Below are 14,461 nucleotides of genomic sequence, written 5' to 3' on the forward strand. Positions count from 1 at the left end.
TTATTCCATAAAATTTAGCAATATATATAAAAGATAAATATCCAATTGAAGTAACTTTGTAAGCTTGGTCTTACATTTTAAAATCAATGCAATTTACCACTAGAATAGCTAAATTGTTTTAAAAATTGATAACACTAGGTTATGACAAGGATGTAGAGTAGCTGGAATTCTCAAACATTTGTGGTGGGAGTGCCAAATGGTAACGGTCACTTGGAAACACTGGCAGTTTAAGACTAACTAAACACACATGTGCCAGCAATTTCACTCCTAGCTATTTACCAAAGAGAAATGGAAACATTACAAAGATTTGTACACAAATATTCTTAGCAGATTTATTTATAGAAGGCAAAAACTAAAAACAATCCAACTGCCTATCAATAGGTGAAGGGATAATAAATTTTCTCTTATCTACACAATCAAAAATCATTTAACAATAAAAAAGAAACAAATTACTGATACATACAACATGGATGAATCTCAGAAACATCATGCTAAGTGAATAAGCCAGATGCAAAAGAATACATGTTATATGATTCCAATTAAATGAAATTCTAGAGAAGGCAAAACTAATCCATATTGACAGAAAGCAAATTAATGGTTGCCTTGGGCTGGGAGTTGAGGATTAACCTCAAAGTATTTGGGGTTTTGGGGGTATTAGAAATCTTTTGTATCTTAATTGAGCTTTTTGGGATATTAGAAATCTTTTGTTTCTTAATTGTGATAGTGATTACATAAATATGTACATTTGTTAAAATTCATTGAAGTATATACTTAAAAGGGAACACTTTATTATATGTAAATTATACCTCAGAAAAGTTGAATATTAATATTTTTCACTAAGATCAACACCTACATCTCAATCATCAGTCTGAAGTATTTTTTTTTAAGATTTTATTTATTCATTTGGCAGAGAGAGAGATCACAAGTAGGCAGAGGAAGGCAGAGAGAGAGGAGGAAGCAGGCTCCCCGCTGAGCAGAGAGCCCGATGCGGGGCTAGATCCCAGGACCCGGAAATCACGACCTGAGCCCAAGGCCGAGGCTTAACCCACTGAGCCACCCAGGCGCCCCCAGTCTGAAGTATCTAACCACTCTCTCCACCCAGGCGCCCCCAGTCTGAAGTATCTAACCACTCTCTCCTTCCTGAAATACGTGTGGCATTGCATCCTACATCTCCCAACAGTTTGGATTTCCTTTGTTAGCTTCTCTTTCTTGTTAAACTCATTAGAGGTAATCATCTCCCAACAATATAGTCTTACTTTCTAAGAGCCAACCTGCACTCAGTTTCCATTTTACTACTGATAACTCTCAAATTTCTATATTTAGCCCTGACATCCCTCCGGAACCCAGGAGCTGGATTTTTCTACTACTAAATTCAACTGCTCATCTCCCAAATTGACTCTACATTGCTATATTAAGCACCCAAGTCTATGATCTCAGTCATCCCTGCTTCCTCTTCCTTTCTAGATTGAACTTCCTCCATCCCTATAACAGGTTAATTCTCAGGACTATCTGATTCTCTTTCAAAATGCTCCTTGCATCTTCCCTTTAAAACTTTCACTACTCTTCATTACCAAATATCCAGATTGTTGTAACAGCCTTTCTACAAACCTCTTTGTCTCCATTCTGTAGTTTTTAATTCCTTGCTTCATAGCACTGCTAGAGTAATTTTCATAAAATACCATTTTCATTTTCAGATTTTTCTGCTCAAAACTCTTCATTGTTTTCTCCTTTTGTTTACAGAAGAAAAATCCTAGCATTAAAATGTCAGTACAGGGGCGCCTGGGTGGCTCAGTGGTTAAACATTGGCTTTCAGCTCAGGTCATAATCCCAAGGTTCTGGGATTGAGCCCCACATCAGGCTCTCTGCTCAGCAGGAAGCATTCCTCCCCAACCCCCATTTGTGTTCCCTCTCGCTGTGTCTCTCTCTGTCCAATAAATAAATAAAATCTTTTAAAAACATGTCAGTACAGTCTAGTTCCAACCTGTCTTCCTCTTAATTTTCTCTATATCTCAATATCTATTATTATTATCAATATCTATTAAAATATTATTCTCAATATCTATTATTCTCAATATCTATTAAAATTATTCTCAATATCTATTATTCTCAATATCTATTAAAATAATTATTCTCAATATCTATTAATGTTATTTTCAATATCTATTCTCAATATCTATTATTCTCAATATCTATTCTCAATATCTATTAAAATAATTAGCTCACTACTTTTGTGCTTTTGCCAATAGCATGCTCTCAACCTTAAATGCCTCTCCCCCTTTACCTATCCAACTTCTGGCCATTTTTCAAAGCTGTATTTTTTGCTCTAGCTGAGGGTGACCTCTTCTGACTGGGAACCAACTGGCCACTGTTCATTTCCTCCCTGACATTGCATTTTATTTTTATTCATCAAACATTTATTTATTTGAGAGGCAGCAAGACAGGTTCAAGAGCTTCATCAAGTTATTTAACTTCTCTGTGATTCACCTTGTTTAAAGGAGCATAGTAAATGTGAGAAATAAAGATTATACATTAAGGTTTTTAGCATAATCTTTAATACAATTCCTGGCATATAGCCATGCTCAAATATAGCTATTTATAATGATGATAATGGTGTTTTTGAATACTAAGATGAAAAGAATTCCTGTCCTTCAAGAGTTTTAATTTAATCTAAAAATATATTAACTTCATTTAGATTCTTCACATTCTGGGTTTAGCAAATAACTTTTATAATAGGTATTTGTTTGACATCATCATAACTTAGGTTAGCAGCAGGGTTGGACTAGGGATTATAGTTACAGAAGCTGAGCTGTCAGTTTAGCTTGTACTCTTTAAATTATTCAGAAATATGAAAAGTCTGGGGCACCTGGCTGGCTCAGTCAGTGGGACATGTGACTCTTGATCTCAGGGTTGTAAGTTTGAGCCTCATATTGGGTGTAGAGATTTTTTAAAAATAAAATCTTTAAAAAGTATATAAAATGTCTATAAAACAAGTCTGTCCATGTAGTATTTAGGAAATATGTTTCTTATGCTTTGAAAGTAATTATATTTTTCCTCTTTTAATATCCAATGGAAGGAGGGTTTTTTTTTTCCTCATTAAAATTTATCTATTTAGGACCAGGAGCTCCAACATCCATTCTAGATGACTTTCTTGAAGAATCCTCCAAACTTTCTGACTCACAAGAACACATTTTACCCACACAATCTCAGGATCCAACTGTTAGCCAAAAACCATCCAATATACTTCTCAAGGAGATACCAGTGAAAAAAGGTACTTAGGAATAAAGATTTCCCCTTGAAATAAGGGCATAAACTAACTAGAAAAGATGAAAACTCTTATGATTACCAAAATGGTAATCTTGTTTGAATTTGATTAGTTTGTCATATTGCCTAAGTTCCTTCATATGAGGCTAGACTTTGATAATCTGAACTCAGGAGTGCAACCCTTTCAATAGGCAAGAATTTATATTTAGCTCAGAGAAGTGGCTAACTACAGACTTAGGATTTTTTAACAGTGATTCTTCATTTTTAGAATATCAATAGGTTGTGTTTCACATTCAGGAAGATATGAATACTTTTAGAATGCATTTCATTTGGTTGTAACTTGCATTTAAAACACCAGTAGACTAACCTTGAGAACTTTTGAGATCTTTGGGGACTGTTGCTATGAAGGAATTTATTGCTTTTCAGATTATAAACTCTCTCATAGATTAGAATACTCTCCTTGCTCATTAGTAGTAATGTAGCTCACTGTCTGAGCTTCTGACATTTTTTTCCTTTACATCTAGTCATCTATTCTTTTAATTTAATATTTTCAGAAACATCAAAATGTCAAGATTCATCAACCTTTTTGCATCCTAGCCCTCATGGTGTTTCCCAAACTCCTGCCACCATCTTCATGGAGACCATACGTTTCTTGATGAAAGTCAATGCTGTCCAGGTCAGAATATTTGGAAAAGGGCATGTAGATGGAAAGATTTTAGTGAACTACTTATTCAGTCCATAGTGGTATCTTTCCAAGCTTTAATATGCATGATGCAGAAATCAAATATGCTTTTGAGAACACACTCTAAGCCTAATGGTATGAACATCCAAATATGAACCACTCTCTACAGAGAGCATCAGAACAGCTCACTGCAAATCTGTTCCCTCAGAATACCAGCAGAGCAAAATTGGACTCTAAAGGCTTATGTAACCTGATATCAATTTATTATCAGAACTCATATTATGTAAGTGTTGGGGGTTCACAGGAGCGTAATCATATCTTTCTTCCTTTCTAGGTAGTGACTGTGGGGGAATAAAAATACTAAATTTTTTGAATTTGTATAACTGAGCTGGATATGTGACTAGCCTCAGATTTGACTTACCCATACAGTCACAGATAGAACTACTCGAGAATAAGAAGAGCATCCTGTGAGGTCTACCTACCACATGGGAAACAAGAAATATTACCATGAAGCAAGTAGTAGGAAAGAGAGCAAGATCCAGGAACAAGGAGAGTTGGCCCTGATCCTCAGAGTATATGTTCCACTTGAGGGTAGCAAGCTCAAGAAAGGGCAAGAATTATGACCTGACTAGGAGTGGGCCACATTAAACAGGAACTTTTAACACATTAACCTTTCCCAGTAGAGAAACATTTCTGTATCCCAGATTAAATAAGTCCCTATCCCCACCACCCCATGCAAAGAGCCAGAAATGTAGGTAGAGGGAACAGCTCCAGAACCTCCTCCCACTATTCTTCTAAGAAGGTATAAGTGTTAACGGGAGTTTCTGTAGGATAGGCTAAGATGGGAATGGAGGGAGAAGAAAAGTAGAGCTTCTCCCTCTGCTTAGTAAGCACATCTGACTTTGTTAAATTTGCAAACCTTATATAGCATTAAAAATAAAGAATAGCCCGAAGTATAAAACTGGCAAAGATAGATGAGAGAGTTTGTCAGAAACAAACATTTATGTTTCTAAGATCCTGAGCCTAGGATTTTAGAAAAGGAGGTTTTGCCTCACTAAGTTTCCTCAATAATTGTAGCTGCCTGAAAATGTTAACTCATGTGTCAGTGGAGTGGTTGATGAAGAGCTTTTGTTTGCTGCATAACATACATGCAAAAATTCATCTAGTTTTCTGACCAGCAAGACCAGAATTGCTCAGTACTGCAGATTTTTAATTTGGAAATGTCTGTATTTGGTGACTAGGTGAATAGTGGGTAATGGAACCATGATGTGCTGAATCTTTATAATTCAACTCTAACCTTTTGAAGTTGGTAATCATTTCATACTATAATATGTTTTTTATTCATTATTATCAGGCATAATATTCAGCTGCAAGAGCTATGGAACTGACACAATGCAGCTATTATATACTCCTTATAATCTGGTTTTTCCTCATAGTATGTGCACAGAGTGCTTGCACATGAGCTGTTATGCCCTCAAGGAGGCCCCAGCTGTGAGTATTACTTGGTGCTGGCCCAGACACACCTTCTCAAGAAGGACTTTGCCAAGGCAGAGGAATACCTTCAACACGCAGCCCAGATGGACTACCTGGTAATAACTTTTTTCTAGAACCTCTTGAGTATAGTTTGGGGGAGGGGCAAGCAGGCTTTCTTAAAGGTGATGATGATGCCATATCACAGGTAGATTTCTAGTTACTAGAGGTGGAGGTCTTCAACTTCTGTAAACTCATGTATTTCCTTCCATTTGTTTTTCTCAAGCAGTTATGAGTTTTGCAAAGGGCAGAGAAAAGAATAAGGATAGCTCTTTAGCTGATAATTGATCCATTTCATATTTTCTGGATTTCTTCTTTTTTTCTCACTGTGAACATTCTCTTGGTTATGTTTGAATGTTTTTCTTAATATTTACCCCCAAAACAAAATAGTTTTGAAAAATGCAAGAAAGAAATGAGGGAGCAGACCTAGAAAAATACCTCCCAGTGCAACTGAATGGCCCTTTTTCTAACTGAGTGCTATTAGAAAAAGAAGAAGGAATTAGTCTAATTTTAAATGTTAAACAAAGATCATTAATGGACTTTTAAATACCACCTCATCCCAAGTACTACTTGTTCTTTACCTTCTCAGAACCCTAATGTCTGGGGCGTGAAGGGCCATCTCTATTTTCTAAGTGGAAATCATGCTGAGGCCAAGGCATGCTATGAGCGAACCATTAGTTTTGTAGTGGATGCTTCTGAGATGCACTTCATCTTCCTGCGACTGGGACACATCTATCTGGAAGAGAAAGAGGTGAGGGACAGAGGATGGAGAGTAACCATGTAAAAAAAAATCAGGTCATGGTTGGGGACCTGAATTCAGGTCAAACATTAACATTGATCTGTGTGGACCCAACACAGTAATATGATATTGATACTTTTATATCCAAAGATAAAATGATTTGACCAACATTAGATAAACTAGTAATTAATAGAAGTAGGATTCAAATCCAGGTGGTCTAATATTGGAGTCTGTGGTTTTAAACATTATGATACTAAAAAGTTGTGTAGAACTCAATAAATGTTATCGTAGTTAATATTTAAGGTAACTTTCTTTTATTAGCAGTAGTAGAAACATTCTTAGCTTGACTTAACTAATGGAAAATGTCAAAAGAACTTCTTCAAACTTCTTCCTCAACATAAAGTTTTATATTTAATTCAGCTGAGGCTAACTCCATTCCACAGGGAACTCTAACCTGACTCCTTTGTAGTTACTCTCCATATTTTAGGAATCACACCAAGATCTTCTAAAAGAAACTTTAGGGGCACCTGGGTGGCTCACTGGGTTAAGCCTCTGCCTTCAGCTCAGGTCATGATCTCAGGGCCCTGGGATTGAGCCCCGTATTGGGCTTTCTACTCAGCAGGGAGCCTGCTTCCCCACCTCCCGCCTGCCTCTCTGCCTACTTGTGGTCTCTCTGTCAAATAAATAAAAAAATCTTAAAGGAAAAAAGAAACTTTCTGTTATGGAAAATTTCAAATACATACAAAGTATGGGGCACTTTGGTGGCTCAATCAGTTAAGCACCCAGCTCTCCATCTCAGCTCAAGTCTTGATCTCAAGGTTGTGAGTTCATCCCCTGCACTGGGCTCCTTGCTGGGTGTGGAGCCTACTTAAAAAACAAACAAACAAACAAACAAAAAACACCAAGTAGACAGAATAGTAGAAATGAACCAATGTGGACCTATCATCTCATATCAACAATTATCAACACTCTGCCTTTTTTAAAAAATTTTTTATTTCTTTTCAGCGTAACAGTATTCATTGTTTTTTCACCACACCCAGTGCTCCATGCAATCTGTGCCCTCCCTAATACCCACCACCTGGTTCCCCCAACCTCCCACCCCCCGCCCCTTCAAAACCCTCAGGTTGTTTTTCAGAGTCCATAGTCTCTCATGGTTCACCTCCCCTTCCAATTTCCCTCAACTCCCTTCTCTCCATCTACCCTTGTCCTCCTTATTATTTGTTATGCTCCACAAATAAGTGAAACCATATGATACTTGACTCTCTCTGCTTGACTTATTTCACTCAGCATAATCTCTTCCAGTCCCGTCCGTGTTGCTACAAAGGTTGGGTATTCGTCCTTTCTGATGGAGGCATAATACTCCATAGTGTATATGAACCACATCTTCCTTATCCATTCATCCGTTGAAGGGCATCTTGGTTCTTTCCACAGTTTGGCGACCGTGGCCATTGCTGCTATAAACATTGGGGTACAGATGGCCCTTCTTTTCACTACATCTGTATCTTTGGGGTAAATACCCAGTAGTGCAATTGCAGGGTCATAGGGAAGCTCTATTTTTAACTTCTTGAGGAATCTCCACACTGTTCTCCAAAGTGGCTGCACCAACTTGCATTCCCACCAACAGTGTAAGAGGGTTCCCCTTTCTCCACATCCTCTCCAACACACGTTGTTTCCTGTCTTGCTAATTTTGGCCATTCTAACTGGTGTAAGGTGGTATCTCAATGTGGTTTTGATTTGAATCTCCCTGATGGCTAGTGATGATGAACACTTTTTCATGTGTCTGATAGCCATTTGTATGTCTTCATTGGAGAAGTGTCTGTTCATATCTTCTGCCCATTTTTTAATGTGATTGTCTGTTTTGTGTGTGTTGAGTTTGAGGAGTTCTTTATAGATCCTGGATATCAACCTTTTGTCTGTAACACTCTGCCTTTTGACTTTGGGGTTTTGTTTTGACTTCATTCTATTTCTACCCCTAGAATACACAATTATCTTTCTATTTAAAATAAAGGGACGCCAGGGTGGCTCAGTGAGTTAAGTGTCTGCCTTCAGCTCAGGTCATGATCCCAGGGTCCCAGGATCAAATCCTGCATTGGACTCCCTGCTCAGCATGGAGTCTGCTTCTCCCTTTAGCTCCCCACTGTTTGTGCCTTCCTTTTCTCTGACAAATAAATAAATAAATAAAATAATAAATAAATAAAATCTTCATAAAATAAAGCAACAAGAAGTTGTGATGCCTTATAATTTAAGTATGAAGGCCCCCATAGACTTAAGAAAGAAAAATCATTATCCCACTGCAGTGAAGTAAATAAGAAGTTTTCTTTCTGACATCATTGCAAGCTACATCTGAACCCAGCTTCTGACTTAAATAGTCACTAGGCAAGCAATTTCACTGGGCAAGCAATTCTTAGGCTATTTGCTGAGGCTTACCTATAGTTACGTCTCTCATATTGGAGATGCGAGATAAGAAGAGGTGTAATTCTTTTGGAAGTTTGTTTCTTGAGTTTTTCTGAATGTTTCCTGTATTACTCAGCACTAAAAAGAAATAAACTAGCAAACCATGAGGAAACATAAAGGCAGCTAAAATACATATTGCTAAATCAAAGGAACCAATCTGAGAAGGCTACCTATTGTGTGATTCCAATTGTATGACATTCTGGAAAAGGCATAACTATTGAAACAGTAAAGAGATCAGTGGTTTTGAGGGTTGGGGGAAGGGAAGTGATGAATTGATGGAGGACAGAGGACTTTTAGGGCCGTGAAAATACTCTAATAATGGATGCATGTCATTATACATTTGTCCAAACCTATGGAATGTATAATACCAAATATGACTGTGGACTTTAGGTAATGATCATGTATCAATGTAGTTTCATCAGTTGTAACAAAGGTACCACCCTGTTGGAGGATGTTGATAGTGGGAGAGGCTATCATGTGTGGCAGCAGGGAGTATATGAGAAATTGCTATACTTTCCTCTCAGTTTTGCTGTGAACCTAAAGCTGCTCTTAAAAAAACTTGTATCTTAAAAAAAAACAACAAAAAACCCCAACAATTTAAGGGCTCATTTAACTCAGATTGGTCTTGAGTACAACTACAGAAGCCCCATGACTATACTAGCAATATAGCGTTTGAAACTTCCAGAAGAACAATAGCTTAGTGTTGCTTTCTTTCTACAGTATGAAAAGGCAAAGAAAACCTACATGCAAGCCTGTAAGAGATCACCTTCATGCCTTACCTGGCTAGGACTGGGAATAGCCTGTTATCGGGTAAGAGGATAAAGGCTTGAGACTAGACCTGTGAATATACCTGACCTTGATTCCTTGGGCTTCTAAGCATCCTGGGAGTTTGTAATAATGGTGAAAAAAGTTACTTTTCAAAGGTGTTCAGTAAACTAAATAGTCAATCCATACTGTAAAAATAAAAGTCTTCAAAATCCCACAAAAATCTGAACCAGGAAGCTATATAATAAAAAACTTCATGTTACTTGGTACAGAAGCTCATAATATTATGATGTTATCTTTAAGGAAAAAAATGATATGATAAATGAAGAATTTACTCGATTAAAGAAATTTATTGATGCTTATTAAGCTCCGTGGCCCTTCTGTTTCCAGGAGGAGCTGCTTTAGCTTCTGGGAGATCTTTTTCTCCCCACCTCTAAAAACTCTCTAGCCACCCTTTCCTCTGTTCTTACAGTCTTCGAAAGAGGCGTGAAATGTGTTGTTCATGTCCAGTTTCTTCAATGTATTCTTTTTTTATTTTTTATTTTTTATTGTGTTATGTTAGTCACCATACAGTATTCTAACCTCTCATTTTCTCCTAGTACATTACTCTCTTAATTTTGTCTTTTTCTTTGGTTTATATTTTTAACCTTTCCTTCTCAAACAGCTCTTTCACCATTCTTTCCCCCTTTTTATTAAACAACAGTGGTAACAGCCAGATGAGTTGCCTGTATTCCCTGCCTCCTCTTCCTTATTGCTGTTCTTTTTTAACCATAAAGGTGATACATGTTCATTACACAAAATTTAGAAGATAGAAAATGTAAAGAAAACATAAAAGTATCCATAATCCAACCACTCAGTGATAACTACTATTAACATTTGAATGCATTTCCTGCAGCCTTCTTCATACATTTATGAAAGCAATTTTAATGTATAAAACTGTAAATAATATATTTACTGCTTTTAAATCTTTTTTCTACATAAACAGTATAGCACTGATATCTTTTTGCGTCACCAAATAGTCTAAAACATGATTTCTGATGCCTTCATTGTGTTCCCTGATTTGGATGTGTAAGTGAATTGACCATGTAATATTTCATACTAACCAGGACACTTCAGAGGATGGAAAGGGTGCTATTAATAATTACACTGGGACACAGGGACTGTCCCAGGTCAACTGGGACATATGATCATTTTTACAAAGGCTGTGTGCTCCCCTGTTCTACCTTCCCAGAAAGAATATAAAACATAGCTGTTAGAAAACTGATAACACTGTCAAAAATACCAGAAACTAGCTCTACAGACTATTCAACGTAAGTCATGCTTCTGCTTGTTTTGAGTATTTTAAATAATATTTTCATTGAGATAGAAACTAAAAACAAAACAAAAATCTTTTTTTTTTTTAACTTTGTGTAAGTTTTTATTAAATTACCGATTAGGGACCACCCCCCCACACACATTGTAAACTTTCCGATCCAACATACAAAACAGAAATCTTAATAAAAGATTAAGTTAAGCCTCACCACTAAGATGTCCAAGTAATCCCTATTCCCCATAAGTATTTTAGTCATACTATACCTATGTGTGGATATATCATAATTTTTTTGACCAATCACTCATTATTGGGCATGTTGTTAGTTTCTACTATTATACTATTATAGATGAAACTGAGATAAACATTCTTGTACATAAATCTCTGTGCTTAATTCTTTTTATTTCCTTAGGATATATCCTTAATGTAGAAAAATTTTAAAGTCTTTAAATTATAGTGTCAATTTGCCTTCTAGAAAGGGTGTATACTGATTTATACCTTGCCAGGAGATATGAGAGCACATTTCACTGTTACCTCATCAACAATGAGCATTATCATTTGCCAACGTGATCAATACCTTAATTTGCATTTTCATCAATAATAAGGTTGAAATATGGGATACACATATTTTTTTACTTGTGAATTATCTGCTCATATCCCAGGTCCCATTTACTTTTCATGTCATTGCTATCAGGCTTATTACTTTACCACTTTACCCTTACCACCTTACTGGCACTTCTGACAGAAGTTCCCTTAACATCCTAATCACTAAATGCCATAGATACTTAGATGAATTTCTGGCACTTAACCCTGTTGACTGCTTTCTTCCTGAAGCCCTCTCCTCCCTTGACTCCCACAATACTTCATTCATATTCTTCCAGTTCTATGCCTTTTTCTTTTATACTTTTCTCAGCCTTTTTTGTCAGCTCCTACTCTTTTACCTACCATAATTGTTGGGTCCTCCCAGGTTCTACAGTCAGCCCTCTTGTCCTGACAGCACATTTATTTATCCTAAGGAAAAAATACATCTACCCCAGTGGCCTAAACTACCACTTGTGCCCTAATGAATTCTAAACCTTTAATGCATAACACTTTTCAAGTTCTGACCCTTATATCAAACAGTGTAATGGACAGCTCCATTTTCATGGTTCCCTAGACACCTTAAAATGTGCATATCTGAAATACAACCTAACTTAACCCTGAAGGATTTTCACATTCCTTAAGCCTACACCTTCTCCTGTATTCTGTGTCTTGGTAAATGGAGCTGTAATGAACCTGATCAACCAAGCCAGAAACTTAAAAGGTATCCTAGTCTACTTCTCCTGTTACTTTTAATTAGGCATCAAATATCCTATTGATTTTGTCTCTTCAACGTCTCTTGAGTCTATTGTCTCCTCTCCATCCTATTTTTATAGCTCCAATTCAAGCCTCATACCTTCTTCTGCTGCTAGCATGATCTCTTGTCCTACCTTAATCCATCTCCCACATTGTTATCAAAGTGGTCTTTAAAATATACAAATATTGTGTTACTCCGCTACTTAAACTCTTCAACGGCTACCCCTTGTTTCAGAATAAAATTCACATTCCTTTGAACAAACATATATCATCTGGTGCCTAACTCTTTAGTTTTATCACTTACTTTATTCTCCCTGATCTCTCTCTCTTTTCTCCAGCCCCACGTGCGTACTTAAGATTGTTTCCTGACCACACCACACTTTCTTGTGCCTCCAGGCCTTCGTATATGATATTCTTTTTCCTGGGAATGCCTTTCTTCACCTTGTATAGCTAATAGACTCCTATTTATCCTTTAGGTCTCACTTTAGTAATATTTCCTCTCAGAAGCTATCCTTTAATTCCAGGGTGCAATTATTCCCATTTTCCTATGTCCCTCCACTAGATCTATATATGCTTTTATTATAGAAATGTTTACTCTGTATTGGAATGATTTATGTTTGGATTTTCATTTTTTTTTACTTATCTGTCAGTGAACTCTTTGAGAGGTTGTATTTTATCATTTTATTCACAGTACCTAGCATACTGTCTGTCAGAGAATAAATCCTTAGCAAGTATAATTGATTAATTAACATTGATTGAATGAAATTGGTTGAATAATGAATCAATACGCTGATTGAATATTGAATCAATATCTTAAAGACATTTAAAGTGTAGACCAAAGTATGGGCATTGCTGAAAGGCCATTCTTCGTTGCCTAGAAACTCATAATTTCCTTTTCAAAACAGAAAAAAATGAAGAGGTACTATATTGGTGAAAGGAGTGCCTTATTTCTTCCTTAGGTGATCTTTTGGAATATTTTATAAAGCAAACTCACTTTTAGGAAGGAGCGATGATATCCATATGTCCAGAGCTCAGGGAGCATTTTAGAGCCTGAATATTATATTGATTGCTCAAGATCATATTAATAATAACTAATATTAGTATTTTGACAGGTTAATAGGACTTTAACCTTAAGAAAGGGATGCACAATATAAAGGAAAAAACAACATGTATCTGAACATCCTACTGTGTGTGGGGAAATCATGGAATGATGCATGCACAGTAGTGAATACTTCTGGTTTTCCAATCCTGGCACCTGAAGCTCCATGGTTCATGGATGCCCTGATGGAATTGCTGTAGAGAGAAGGAGGAAGAGAGGGGTGTAAGTTGAGAGCCTAACAGACAGGACTCCAGATTTCTCTACTTGCCTGTTTAATCCAAACAGTTGTTGTTGTTGTTGTTGTTGTTGTTGTTGTTGTTCTTCTTCTTCTTCTTCTTCTTTTTTTTTCAAACAGTTCTTCTTTTAACAGGTTCATATATTGGGCTACAACATACAATTTTGTTTGAAGAGTTCTAAGCTGAAAATTTTAAAAGGTGAAAACTGTTTGTATAGGTCACATTACCAATGTTATTTGGACATAATGTTTTCAACTAAACCGACTCCAGCTGGCTTAAGGGAAAACTGCTCTGACTTAACACACTTTTCTTTTTCTGTCAAGCTGGAGGAGCTCACAGAGGCTGAGGATGCTCTCTCTGAAGCCAATGCATTGAACAACTACAATGCTGAAGTATGGGCATATCTGGCTCTGGTCAGCCTGAAAGTGAGTATTTATTAACCCTACACAGTGCCCTTTTACGGCAAAGATGTAAGGAAGTGAGCAAGGCAAGAGATAGGTAGATGGCCATTAATGCATGGTAGTTGGGGTTTAATGAGCTTCAGATTTGGTCATTATACTGATGAGGAAGGAGAGGTCCAGTCTGAGAAGCTGCTACTTGGAATGTGCTTAAAAATCATACACTCATGTGTATTTGTCTGGAAGGGAGAATTTAAAAATGAAAGCAAGCCATTTGGACTTGATGGTCACAGGTGAGCAGGAGTGGGGTGGGCCAGGGCTGATCTCCAGCCAGGGTTCTGGGTTAGGTGGCTTCCCTGTGGTACTTTCAAGCGGCTCTGCAGGCCCCAGGCAGGGTACACTAACTAAGCCCAGTCCTGCACATCCCCTTCCTCAAGATGAAGGATGTGGTAATCAGAGTCTGGTCTAGGACTTGGGTTAGGGAAGATAAATGGGGAGCCATGTAAGAGCAGTGATTGATGGTGCAGTGGGATGGCAGATCATGCTAGGAGGCAATGAGCTGTTTGTTGGACAGGTCTCTTGACCTGCCTGAGCTCTCAAGACTGGGACACTGGTATGCATTCTTTGTATAGTCATTCAAATTATGCTCTGGA

At 37.2% G+C, this 14,461-nt stretch overlaps 1 protein-coding gene across 1 annotated transcript in view; it reads left to right on the forward strand.

Annotated features, from left to right (window-relative positions):
- CFAP70 (cilia and flagella associated protein 70) overlaps positions 1–14,461 on the forward strand; it is a gene marked incomplete at its 5' end in the record, with an annotated part of 112,796 nt that overhangs the window by 80,628 nt on the left and 17,707 nt on the right. The window contains 5 exons of the mRNA XM_080822547.1: positions 3,816–3,937; positions 5,380–5,532; positions 6,063–6,224; positions 9,387–9,476; positions 13,734–13,835. Of these exons, the coding sequence (XP_080678673.1) occupies positions 3,816–3,937; positions 5,380–5,532; positions 6,063–6,224; positions 9,387–9,476; positions 13,734–13,835 (629 nt within the window). The remainder of the gene's footprint in view (positions 1–3,815; positions 3,938–5,379; positions 5,533–6,062; positions 6,225–9,386; positions 9,477–13,733; positions 13,836–14,461) is intronic.

The sequence above is a fragment of the Martes martes genome, assembly GCF_963455335.1.
Source record: "Martes martes genome assembly, chromosome: 14".
Classification (NCBI taxonomy): Eukaryota; Metazoa; Chordata; class Mammalia; order Carnivora; family Mustelidae; genus Martes; species Martes martes.